Here is a 14,332-nt window from a genome sequence, read left to right as displayed (position 1 = left end):
CAGACTTACGTTATCATAGGGGCCTCATTAACTAAAAAAAAAAAATAAAAGGACTGTTTTTTCATAGATCTTTGTAACCTCAGCATGACCTGGCATTTAGCTTACAAGCAAATAAAGAAAAGCCAATGGATGAGGTAACTGGATCTCACAAAAATGAATTAACGTAAGCAAATGTCTTATCAATTTGAATATATAAATACAACATATATACATAACACATACAGTATATATATATATATATATATATATATATATATGTATATATATATATGTATGTATGTATATACTATATATGTATGATGTATATATATATATATATATATATATATATATATATATATATATATATATATATATCACTAATACATGCATAATTATGCGGTCGTGGCTCCCTATACTGACACCAAATATCTTCAACTATTCTTATAATTCCCAGAGTAAAACCAAAATTGCTACTGAATGACATAAATCTTTTGATAGGACTTCTTCCTAGACACTATTTCTGCCAAGGCAAGAAAGAAAGACTTGACAAAAATATTCCGGTTCAATCCAGCTTTTCTGCAAGGTCATTTGCCCAAATGACTGCTGTCATTATGAAATAAAAAAAAACAAGAAGCTGTTCATTTGGCAATTTTGCTTCATACTTATTCCACTCTCTCTCTCTCTCTCGAACCGTTTTGGTAATTTTTTCTTCATTTCTATTCTGGTACCAGTCTCTCTCTCTCTCTCTCTATTACTAAAAATGTCAGCGTTGCTTCCAATCGAGCCTCTGCTGTTTCGCTGTGTCGCATGTTTGTACCTTGTTTTCTGATGTATGGCTCTACCTTTGCTACGAATGTATAGAATCAGTGGCCATGATGGAATGTGCTCACGCTTATTCTCATATAGTTTCCATAATCAAGTTCATAGACATTTTGTAGTTACGTACTATTCTTGTATGACTCCTGTAAACCTCTCCTATTTAGCCAATCTTTGCACCACATTCTCGTCTTTTTCTTTATACATACGCAAATTATTATGCAGCACAACAATTTCTTTTCTGAGCAATACTAGCCACCATGGTTTTCGTACGACACTCGACAAGGTGCTGGCATCGTCGGGTCGGGCAAGTCCGCCCATTCGTCAACTCTGCCGTCGTGTGGACAACACTCACTCCTGGACAGGCCTTAAGGATAAGAGCTGAGCACAAAGGAGGATTTGGAACGTGACATGTGAAAATAATATAAGTGTCTTCAATTCCAAAATTAAAACAGTGTCCTTCAAGCGGAAATACACTAACTCTCCAGGGAGGAAGTTATGAAACAATTTCAAGAAATCTGAAACGTTAGTGATATTTGATACACATGAGCAGTAAGTGCTGAAGGTTATCTATGAAAAAATAAGATTGCATAAAGCCTAGCTTTGTATTGATTACGTTCGGATACAGGTTTTAGTTCCTACATGTCAAGATACATGAAAAGAAGGGGAAATATAAGCTAAGTGTTCCTTTATTGACTGCTGTTAACTAAGTCCTCAATGAAACATTCTTATTTGGCAAAAGTTCAGCAGCAACATTACTGATTGCCGTGGCGCTCTCACGGCACTTTTACATATCTACCTATTTTAAAAATGACTTCTTAAAAGAAACATCAAAATACGAGAGACCCTGATATCAGTTCAGCCTTTTGGGTTCCAGGAACAATTGCACAAGTCGGAAATTACTTTCACCTATCTCGGCATATGCCCATCACTCATTTGATTATACGGGTTTAGAAATTTATCGTTAAGTTAAGAAGGACATTATCTTTTTTGATAAAGCTAGTTATTCACGGGCTAAAGCAGTCATTCGTAGTAATTAAGATGGGAAGCATGAGCGTACTAATTATCGTACATTTTCTCTGACTAGAATATTTCCCAGTGATATGCGAACATTTTAGCCAAAGTGAAACCAGTTTTTTTTATTCACGTGTTAATTAATTTCAACACATTGCATCCATATATAATTATAGTTGACACGACTTCGACTAAGAAAAACTTTTCATACACGAATTTGTTTTTCCCCTCTAAAATATTTAACGTAGTTAGATTATGGCTTCTTTTGTATGATCCCTATGATATCCTTTGGCCACTACCGATAGGCCTTCCTAAACCTTTCTTCAATCCCAAGATAAGTTTCCTGGCGTCCAAATAACCAGATGACGAATGGTTATTTCCGGCCCTATTTACTTCTATCCTCTTGAATGAATAATGAACTTTTATTTTTCATTTTTGTTTTTACTAATTGCTAATTTACATATTTTTTTTACCTCTCTCTCACAGTCCTTCAAATTTATTATAGATGTATTAGTGAAACTATCCATTAGTATTTGCACTTGATAAAACTTGATAGTCAATGTAATTAAAACTGTATGCTGTAGATGGCATATTTTAAATCTGTCTGATATTGATTCGGCCATAAATATCGAATAACAACTGAGAGTTTAGTCAGTGTCTGTAGATTATGCCACAAGTGTCTGGATAAAGTATACGGACCTGAAGCTGATGTTTCGAAATTACAAAAAACTGCTCAGAAGCCGGCTTGAATGATTGACTGGGGAGCGACAGGAATATAACTTAAATAATGCATTATAGACTGATGACGATCACCGCGGAAACCAAGATGATATAAAATGATTACAGGTACCGGCCTGATGGATCAGGTGGGGCCCGGTAGGAGGGATTCCAAAAATAAACAGCGAATCTGAAACTGCATACACATCCTATATTACCTCTGCCTTAATCTCTGTATTACAGACACATGAAATCTAACAGAGGAATGAGATATCTGACAATGGACGTACTATACAAGTTGTATTTCCCCGTAAGAAGGTAGTGCCGTAAGTGAACCCCGTGCGGTGCACTGTAGGGATTACTTTGTGTTATTTGCAGCGACCCCTTTCGTTTCTTTTACTGTACCTCCTTCCATATTCTCTTTCTTCCATCTCACTTCCCGCCCTTTCCTATCAATTGATTCATAGTGCAATTGCGAGGTTTTACTCCTGTACACCTTTCAAACATTTTACTGTCAATTTCCGTTTCGGCGCTGAATGACATCATAGGTCCCAGTGCGAGTAAATCGATGTGTCCTCCTGAGAGAGAGAGAGAGAGAGAGAGAGAGAGTGAGTGTGTGTATGTGTGTGTGTGCGCGCGGGCGCGCTGACTAAAGTTACCAAAAGGAGCCTCTTACTTTTGAAAACCTGTTAATTACTTTTTAAATAAATGTATCGCGGCCTGACAAAACGTTTTACGGTATTACAGTTAATGACTTTTTAATGGAGAGAGAGAGAGAGAGAGAGAGAGAGAGAGAGTTTCTTGAAAATGCTATCAATATTTTCTTCCATTTGCAACTGTTCTCTTTAATGTCTTAATATATATTTTATTTGCTTTTTAAAATGAAACAGCTAGTTAAAATCTACAATTCACGAATTAGTTATATGTTAGTTTCAGAAACAGGTGTGAAAAACTTACATTAGCATAATCTAATAGTCTGAACATGTGTCATCACCTACAGAGAGAGAGAGAGAGAGAGAGAGAGAGAGAGCTAATTTTGAAATAATATGATTATAATAATAGTATTACAGATGTTCACTGCGACATAAGAGAGCCAGCTAATTTTGAAATAATATGATTATAATAATAGTGTTACAGGTGTTCACCGCGATATAAGTAACACTATTCTTTAATACTGTTTTTCCAGGTAACATGATCTTCCGGAAGCAAATTATACTGGTTGCAGTAACTATTTTCGTCGTTTTCTCGTTTCTGCAGAACACTAACAATCCTGGTAAGTTATGGGACGGAGTGATTACGTTGGTCAGTTCCAGATGAAAATTATACGTTGGTCAGTTCCAGATTCAAATTTTACGTTGGTCAGTTCCAGATTCAAATTTTACGTTGGTCAGTTCCAGATTCAAATTTTACGTTGGTCACTTCCAGATTCAAATTTTACGTTGGTCACTTCCAGATTCAAATTTTACATTTGTCAATTCCAGATTCAAATTTTACTTTGGTCAGTTCCAGATTCAAATTTTACGTTGGTCAGTTCCAGATTCAAATTTTACGTTTGTCAGTTCCAGATTCAGAATAAACCACATGGCAAGGTTCCAGCTTAGGGAGGGAAGCGGCCAAGATCTAAGCTCGGTATCCCGAACTAAAGTAGACGTAGTTATTTTCTGTATTAATCCAACTTACGTGAAAGTTACAATTCGACAGCGTCTGGAGATTAAGAATCCAAGTTGACAACTCCTACCTGTCTTTGAAGCTCTAATACTAGTTTTATTCATGCAATCCCAGAATAATCTAACCTTCCTGCATTGTTAAAGCATCTGTCGCAGTAAAATGGGACATTGCATTATACGCTGCTAACCTCCTTAAGGATCGTAGCCAGAAACTCGCGAAATGAGATCGTAAACATAACTGCGCGAATTGTTACCATATCCCAAACCTTTCGACGGTTTTTTTCCATCTGCCCACCTGCCTGTGTTGCTCGCGCATGGTAACACTGCGTCCCGGGCTTTAAATAGTTACATTCACAGGCGGGTGGACAGATGGAAAATATCGAGTATGGGTTATTTTTTATGAGATTAATGAAAATATAAAATAAGAATAACAGCAATTATACCGAAGTCTATGATATTATTTAGTTTGAAACCCTAGTCAAATTTCCAATTTAGGCGAAAACTATTCTTTTTTTATAATGACAAGCGATGGATGGAGCAAACGGACGAACGTAACAAAGCGTTAAACTGGTATTACCGCCGATTAATTGAATCTGTAGATTAGTAGATTAACCTAGTGACTAACTTCATCGCTTTTGGACTCCAACCTTCAAGTTTGCAGAAAAAATAACTAATTTTGAGAGGTCATTTGAATTCGAAAAATCATCCGTCAATTATCTTGCATGCAAATGATTTAAATGAAAAACGGAAAGCAATCAGATGAAATCCGGTAGGTACCTCATGAATGAACTCTCATGCACAGGAATGGAAGAGATTGCTGTAACGTTAAAAGTGACGTTAACTCTTTTACAGTAATAATTCCCGCTGAAATCATTCACCATCTGCAAGCAATGAATCAGAAGGCTAATTTATCACACCATGGTTACATATCAATGAACCTATTAGATAAGTTGTCAGGGCAAGAAAAATAAACCTTTAGACTAGTTTGCAGCGACTATAGTAATATCCAAGATTAGAATCTCGGCATTTACATAGGCATCATACGCTACTGTTTTTCTACCCTATATTGTTGCTGATTGAAGTTTAATTTGTTCTTGAGCTATGTTTATTGTTATTTATGGCTTAATTTTATATATCGTTTTTCTTTTGACATAAATGCATCCTGTACCGCAGAATCTTGTTTTACAGGTACATGCTCTTTTCAGCTTGGTTCACATGAAATATAATTCTATAACATAATAATCTCCCATATCGTGTGTCTGTACATATTAAACATTGGACGTCTCAGAAAGGAGATTGCACAGATGTGTGAAACGCCTTGTTTTCACTGCTGTTAAGAAACCAAACGTTGACCAATTACATGCTTAGTATCGAAGTAAGCCATTATGGTGATAGTAGTCACAACAACAGTAATAATAAATCCAAAAATAAATTATTGACAGACAAAGGAAGGCAAGAGAGTGCAGGAGATGCTAATCGTCTTACTGCCCAGGAAGAGAATTTACAGCAGATGATGGGAGCGGTAAGAGAACTCCAGCGTCTGGTCGACATTCTCACGACCCACTTCGAGCAGAATATCGGGCTTAATCCTAAGGCTGTGCTTGAACGACGTAAAATGGTCGAACTAGAAAACGCGGCCATTGATGCTGACAAAAACAACGTGGAGGAGGAAGAAGGAGAAGAGGATGGGGAGCAGATGAGTGAAGAAGTCGACAGCAGCAATCACAGTGACATAATTGATGGCAGGTAATTCAGATTATTATTGTTAGTCACGTTTCCACTGCACTAGTTTCCTGTCATCAGCGCAGAAATTAATTCAAGCAGTCAGTTAATAGTGACTTGTGGCATAGACTTAAGTGAGAGTATCATGTTTGTTCCATAAAATGTACTACAACGGCAAACGCCTGACCTAGCTGTGCTTGCAACACCAGGCAAGCTGCTGCTAAAAAAAGTTTGTAGTTTTCTAGTATCAGGTTTAATACTAGTTGGTTTGCTTGGAGTTTTAGTTTGGATGGAACTAAAACTTGAAACAGTTCGCTAAGTGCAATTGTGGAATATTCTGACCCTCAAATGTTTAAGCGAAGAGCAAATTATTTCCTACTTTCTGCTACGTCTCCTGAACTGAATTTCTGTTCTCACATTTACTTATCACCTTTTCCTATTACTTATCTCTCTCTGAGGGCTGATTCCCCTTTGGAGCCCTTTTAGGATTGTAGTCTGTTGATTCTGTCCATAAACGGTTTCAGCCGATTTACAGAAAAAGGAAAGAAAGTCAATCAATACGCTATTTTCTATTTATGTGTTGACGTTTGGACAAGATTCAAGTTAAAAAAGCTTTGTTTGAAGAACAATTCCAGCCACTATCTATTGTTTCTGTCGTCTTTTTCGGGCTTTCATTTCCTGGAAATATGTTCAGAATTACTGATTTCTCTTTCTGCGAAGTTTTCTCCACGGCAAAATAGCGCCTCAGCGGCGTGGTTGGTATGGTATTAGCGTCCCACCTCGGTGGTCGCGGGTTCGATTCTCGGCCATTCCATTGAGGAGCGAGAGATGTGTGTTTCTGGTGATAGAAGTTCACTCTCGACGTGTTTTGGAAGTCACGTAAACCGTTGGTCCCGTTGCTGAATAACCACTGGTTTCCATGCAACGTAAAAGCAACATACAAACAAACAATCCACGACAAAATGTTAAGTGAAAAACTAACATAACCTATTGAGAATGAAAATCAGCACCTGTGTAGAAAAACACCTGCCCCCTAAACATTACCAACATGAACCTCAACAGCAGACAGCTCTGGCTGAGAAGTGTGGGAAACATTTCATATAAAATATACGAACTAACCCCAGATCACTTTAAGCTTTCACAGACCTGTGCCTTGGAAAAAAATGAAATTTTTTTTTTATGAGTGAAAGGAAAGTCTAATTATGGCGCGATTTAAACTCTCAACATAACAGAAGATTCTAAATGAGATTAAGGTATTAATTACATCAACACTGCGAGAGATTAAGGTATTAATTACATCAACACTGCGAGAGATTAAGTTATCAATTACATCAACACTGCGAGAGATTAAGGTATTAATTACATCAACACTGCGAGCTGTACAAGGCATGATTGATAAAACTGAGTGATAGTACTCACACCGTCATTTACGTTTTCTGCCAAACCTTTACAAACAATTGGATTCACGTTATCAACATTGGTTGGATAGTCTGAATTCAACTATCAATACTGGTTGGAATGTTCCTCACTGGACGAGTGGGTTCCATACTCGACTACCAATCTGGTAGTCCGAGCTCGCTTCTCGCGGCCGCCAGTGAGGAATCATAGGAATTTATTTCCGATTATAAATGCATTTCTCGATTTAATGTGCTTTGGATCCCACAACAAAAACCTTCGGGCAGGCCTTAGTAGAGCTGTTAATCAGCTCATTAGTCTAGTAAATTTAAGATACTCTTAACTAGTTGGAATAAGGGAATGAATGAATGACTGATTAAAAGTTATCCGGCTTCGTTACTACCAGGGACACTGGCTTCAATTTCACACACACAATATATATATTAATTTATATATATATATATCTAATATATATATATATATATATATATAATAGATATATATATTATATATATATATATATAAATATATATATATATATATATATATATATATATATATATATATATATATATATATATATATATATCTATATATATATATATATATATTTTATATATGTATAAAATTAAATATATCATATTTCATATCTTGAATAAGTAAAAATGCTGGGCTGTTATATATTTTTATTCGTAAAGAAAAATTAATTTAGATGAATGAAAAAACTAATCTCCATCTATTTTGTTGTATCATTGATGGTCTGTTAAACTCAAAGTATAAAGTATAAAGTATAAAGGGCTGTACAAAGCTACTTTCACCAGCGATTTGCAAATAAGTATAATAGCAATATTTTCTTCCCGTTCTGTGATTTTGCCGTCAGTGCTCCTCAAGAGGTGCACAGTAAGCATGACTTAAAGGATGTTTCCAGCGTCCAGCGTTTTTAGTTTTTTTTTATTTACCTCCAGTCCTACCATCTTCCTTCAGCCTTGCTGTCCAACCATCCTAATAATAACTTCTTAATACAACTGTGGGGTATTCTCCCAATTCCACTTTTAGATTCTCTTTCTCTTGTTGTCCAACCACTCCAACCCTTCTTTTCTGTCTTGTGCGATGAATGATAGACAGTGCCCTGGTGATTAGTTTGACAGCCTACAATAATAAAAAAAAAAAAAAAATCAGGGAGGTGATTTGATAAATGCTTCCCTACTGCCTTAATTGCCTCTCCTCTGCTCTGACTTTCCATCAGGCTCATGAGCTCCAAAGGAAAGCCAGTAAGGGTGGTCGTGCTGGTTGGCTCGACTGCTCGAAGCGGAACCAGCTTCTTGGGAGAGCTCCTGTCGCAGTTCGACAATGTTTTGTATCTCTTCGAACCGGAGCTTCACGTCAGAGCTACGACGAAAGAGATGGTGAGCTTCCTAGTGGTAATGAGCGATATTTGGGATGCCCAATCTTATTTCGCTAGAGGTACGATTTTATCATGGTGACGCAATAGTAAAGTTGATTCGTAATAAACCAGATGTCAAAGGAAATTTTTAAGCAAACGTCAGCAGGGAGAAAGAAATACTTCTTTAAATCGAGATGATGGACAATACAAGAAATGTGCCATATACAACGCATTAGATTATTGACTACTCAACAATTTTCCAGTTATAATGCTAGCTAAAAAGAAATACGAGAAGAGTCTTGGATTTATATAGGTGAACGAAAACATATAATAGAACATTTTATCTAAAGAGGCATTGGATGGGCAAGTCTGATTTAGAATAAAAATAGAATAGATGCTTGAAGGGAAACGGTAAGGTATAATCAAGTTGGGAAGTGGAGGCTCGTTTTCCAAAAGAGGAAAGCTTACAGGAATCAGATAAATTATACTATTCACAATAAATCAGCAATTTAAGCACTGTTCAATACTAGGCAGTCAACATGCGATGTGACTGGAAAGACGACTCGACGTATGACTCTCTTTAAGGTCAATAAAAAGGAGCCAAAATTGTAGTACTGAAGACAAATTTGAACCATCTTTCAGTAGAAGAGTTACGGCTCTAAAGAGGTGAGGGAAGTGTTACAGGCCAGAGAATTTTCTCTCGATTCAGTTCTGTTGAAAGGTAAAATAAAGGGAACATCCTGAATATACGAACAACCGGGACACGAAAGCAACAATACTCCAAAAGAGAAATTTACAAACAAATATAACCGAGTTACCGATGAGAATTTATGGAAATGAAACAACAAACTCATTTTGTAAAAAAAAAAAAAATAAACAAAACCATGAGATCAATACAAGTAATTTCTTAAGCACTTTGCAAATCTATTGTTTCATTATCACAAGTTCTAGGGGTAAAAGTTGTAGTATCATATTCAAGATAAGGATAATTACTGTATTTCAAATTTTCATGACGAAAATGCAACATCATTTAAGATCTGATTACTCATCACAAGCTTTCGAGAATCAAATGTAATTCCATCAAGTAATATCCAGCTATTCATAACCAGGTTACGGAAGAGACCGGCATCCCACTTCTGAAAGATATGATATACTGCAACATATCCAGTAACTTCTCGATGTGGCTGAAAACCAGGGCATCGTCTTTCAACATCTTTCGTCATCCGATTACGAAGACTCGTTGTAGGGATTGGTCGATTTGTCTTGAGCCCTCTCGGTTAAGAAAAGCTTGCCGTGGGGAGCACTTAAGAGTTATGAAGGTAAGGTATTACATCTGTGAGCGTGTCCATATATGCATTTATTTGTAAATAGTATAAGACCAAAACCTTAGACTTATAAGTAGTATTCCATCTACTTAAGAATGATAATAAAACAGTTAGCTCTTATGCAACTTTTTTAGTCTGAAATGACATGCCACTATTTATTCCCTAAGAAGTCAAATAAACAAACTAGCAAAGGGATTTATACATTAAATTATTTGTCAGATAAGATAAAAAATCTCCTGAATAAATAGAAAGTCCTGCTATAAAGTAAATGGTCATAACTTGTAAATGGCCAATGACTGGAGGTAAGCAAAGGATCTAATAACAACTCCAAGGTGGAGGAGATCCACCTTGGAGTTGTTATTAGAAAAAAAGTTTCTGACAGGTAAATCAAGCTGTAATGAGTTACATGACACTGGAGGTTGAGAAAATGAGGATTCATGTAAGCCCCATCAGAATAGGTATGCATGAAATGGATGGGTGAATGTACATTCCGTTTTCTATATTAGTGTTGAAGTTATACCTACTTAAAACCTATTCAAAACTTAAAACTTATACCTACTTAAAGCCTAGGAAAACCCCAAACGTATTTCCTCGCAGGTTAGACATTCGTGAAGTATGAGAGTTATTTCGAAAGCATCATGGAGTGTAGCATGACGGATTTCATGTAGCATAACTACTACTTTTCTGATAGATAATAGGGTAAGTCTCAACCCCGCACCCTCGTGACAGACATAAAAACATAAAACACCAAATGAAATTTTCCTTTTTAGTAGTTCCGCTAGGTTTTCCTTCATGTGCTTTATGAGTTAGTGGTTATTTTTCCCCTGACCACTCCAGGTTTTCTTCCAGGCGTTGTCAGACATATGATTAACCTGCAACCATAAATTCCCTATAACATCAATTTTTTAACAGAATTTACGTGAACTTTAGTCATAATTTATGATAATTATAAATATAATTGTTAATTACCTCGACGAAGTCAACACTGAAAACCTATATTGATAATTTCTCTAAGTAGAGATCCGCTTTCTGTATTAACCGAAGCCGAGAACGCCTTCCCATCGGTGCATACATAATAGCTGCTGGCTAAGACCGACGTGCAATATATACGGTGCTATCTTTCTTATTTTTTTATTCATTCAAATGCGAATTTCCTCTTTAATTGTAGCAAAGTAACACCTGAATGAAAGGGACAGTTACCATAGTAATACCTTCATAAAAGGGACAGACAACACAGAAATATCTGTTTAAAGGTGACATACAGCACAGTAATATCTGGATAAAGAGGACAGTCACCACAGCAATGCCTTAATAAAAGGGACAGTTACCACAGTAATACCTGGACAAAATGAACAGACAGCACAGTGATACCTGGATAAAAGGGACAGTCACCACAATAATACCCAGATAAAAGGGACAGTAACCACAGTAATAACTGGATGAAAGGGGCAGACAGCACATGAATACTTGGTTAAAGGTAATAGACAGCACAGTAATACCTGGATTAAAAGGGCAGTCACCTCAGTAATACCTGGATAAAAGGGACAGTCACCATAGTAATACCTGGATGAAAGAGACAGACAGCACAGTAATACCTAGTTAAAATGGACAGTCGCCTCAGTAATACCTGGATAGATGGGACAGTCACCACAATAATACATGGATAAAAGGGACAGACAGCACAGTAATACCTGGATAAAAGGGACAGTCACCACAGTAATACCTAGATAAAAGGGACAGACAGCACAGTAATAACTGTCAGTTCACCCACTACTATTCGAAGGATGAACGTCCACATGAAAAATGTAGAACTGTCAGTAGGACCTCAACCTAATCCCTTACCCTCTCCCTCCCCTCCCCCTCTCCTCTTCCCTACCTTACCAGTAGACTGCCATTCAGTTTTCCCAGGTAGCGCGGGGTTGCTCAGCTAATCTTACATATATTTCGGGTATGGAAAGTCATTAAATCCTCTACATTTGGCACTTCTTATCATCTCTTGTGATACCATTATTGCATTAATAATTGAGTTCACATCTACAACTCTTCTACAGTACCTATACATGGCCAATTTCCCCGCTGTGTGTTTTCCTTTGTTTTCTTCTTTCCAATTACCATAAGCTTTCCTTTACTCACACTTTCAATTTCCTCATCTCCATTCCACTCTTCCTTCTTTCAAACATTTCTTCGACCTCATCTGATTCTACCACAAACAGTACGTCATCTACTTTTCTGCACACTTGTCGCTTCGATTTTTTTCAAAATCCAAACATATAACCTTTCAATTTCCTCATCTCCATTCCACTCTTCCTTCTTTCAAATATTTCTTCGACCTCATCTGATTCTACCATAAACAGTATGTCATCTACTTTTCTGCACACTTGTCGTTTCGATTTTTTCAAAATCCAAACATATAACCCCCTCGAGAGTCAAGAATCTTTCATCTTTTCTGAATAGAATTTTGTTGCTATGGTTCCGTGTTGAATTATGTGACGTAGGAGGACTGAGTAAGATGATCTGCACATCATATCCAAACATTTATTATGAGCGAAGCAAAGTCTTACTGGAAACGGGCTCATTTCTGGCGGTCCGGCACTTCCCAGCCCTAACGCTAATCAAATGCTAACTTCTCCAAAAGTACTGAAGATAAAAGAAAACTTCTTTCGACAGATAACACCTTACATCTTTAGATTTCATCCTATGTAAGATTTTATTTTTGTAAATATCACAAATTCACATTTAAATGATGTTTTAATTATTGCATTAGTCCCTGACGCTATTCAAATGCTAACATCGCCAAAAGCATTGACGATAAAAGAAAAACTCTTTCGGCAGATAAAACCTTACATCTTTAAATTTCATCCCATATAAGTATCATAAATTCACATTTAAATGATATTTTAATTATTGAATTTCTGGCGACCCGACCCAGCCCGACCCAAGCGTTATTCAAATGTTATTATCTCCAAAAGTATTGAAGATAAAAAGAAAATTCTTTCGGCAGATAAAACATTGCATCTTTAAATTTCATCCCCAATAAGATTTATTTTTAAAATATCATAAATTCACATTTAAATAATGTTAACCCTTTTATGGTTTAACTTGAAGCTTCACGAGTTATCGCCTTTACGGCGCCTCGACTGGTCATGTCTTGTACGAGCCACTTACTGCAAAAACGTGTTATGCTATAGTTATGAATACTTTTTAATTTTTTACCGATATTTAAAATAGTAAAAGAAAAAACCTGGGCAAGTAACAATGGATCTCGATACGTAAAAACCTTTATTGTGAGTTGGCCTTTGATTTACACGCTGTCTTTGTCTTTGGTTCTCATATTCGTGAGTATAGATACAAAATTACGAATGGAAATATCTGATATAGATAACTGAAATAGGGGATTAGAGTAAGCATTCAAAACAATAAAACAAGTGGAATACTGGCCTACTGATGTGAACTGTGTGCAACGATGGTCCAGTTGCTAGTTTTTATCCAACCACCATTAGTGGGTTTTCACAATGTACCCTGATTCATCTTTACATTTACTTTTATTCTGCTTTCAAACAATCAACGAATATCCGCTGTGAAAAGGTAAGTACAATATTCAGCTCTTTGTGAACGAAAATTCTAAGGAACAATTTGACTGAACATAAAGCTAGTTTTGGAATTCTCAGCTAACCCGAGTTCCATCCGATTCCTTTTTGAAGTCAAGGATCATCCCTTTCACAGCTACGCTTTAATTCAGAATTGGTCGTGCAAAATCTTAGCCAATTTTCTACTTCCTCAAGGTCATTCGCATCCGGATGGCTTGGATGAGACCGCTGTTGGACGACCCCCAAGTCGATCTGAAGGTAATCAATTTGGTAAGGGACCCCAGGGGTTCGTTGTATTCGATGGCCAAGCATCAACTCCATAAGTTGGATCCAGGATTATACTGTCCTTTGATTGAGGACGACATGATACAAACACCAAGACTAATGGAGGAATACCCAGGGAGAGTCCTGGGTATAACCTACGAACAGCTTTGTTTAGATCCTATAGGTAAGAGTTGCCTTCTTATATAGTATATATATGTATGTATATGTATGTATGTATGAATGTATGTATGTATGCATATATATATATATTATATATATATATATATATGCATCTATATATTATACACAGACACACACACATATATATATATTATATATATATATAATATATATATATATATATATATATATATATATATATATATATATATATGAGAGAGAGAGGGAGATTTTTTATGTACGTTTGCATTAAGGACTAATTTACTAAGGGTACGTCCA

The 14,332-nt window shown here is 36.4% G+C and overlaps 1 protein-coding gene across 1 annotated transcript in view; it reads left to right on the top strand.

Annotated features, from left to right (window-relative positions):
- The first annotated feature begins 1,085 nt into the window (after window positions 1–1,085).
- Window positions 1,086–14,332, top strand: part of LOC135224146 (carbohydrate sulfotransferase 3-like) — a 15,280-nt gene continuing 2,033 nt past the window's right edge. The window contains exons 1-6 of the mRNA XM_064263027.1: window positions 1,086–1,350; window positions 3,716–3,802; window positions 5,639–5,942; window positions 8,560–8,719; window positions 9,807–10,016; window positions 13,805–14,057. Of these exons, the coding sequence (XP_064119097.1) occupies window positions 1,344–1,350; window positions 3,716–3,802; window positions 5,639–5,942; window positions 8,560–8,719; window positions 9,807–10,016; window positions 13,805–14,057 (1,021 nt within the window). The 5' untranslated portion in view covers window positions 1,086–1,343. The remainder of the gene's footprint in view (window positions 1,351–3,715; window positions 3,803–5,638; window positions 5,943–8,559; window positions 8,720–9,806; window positions 10,017–13,804; window positions 14,058–14,332) is intronic.

Source organism: Macrobrachium nipponense, chromosome 10 (genome assembly GCF_015104395.2).
Source record: "Macrobrachium nipponense isolate FS-2020 chromosome 10, ASM1510439v2, whole genome shotgun sequence".
NCBI lineage: Eukaryota > Metazoa > Arthropoda > Malacostraca > Decapoda > Palaemonidae > Macrobrachium > Macrobrachium nipponense.
The sequence above is the reverse complement of the archived record's forward strand: the minus strand, read 5'-3'. Positions and strand labels throughout refer to the sequence as shown.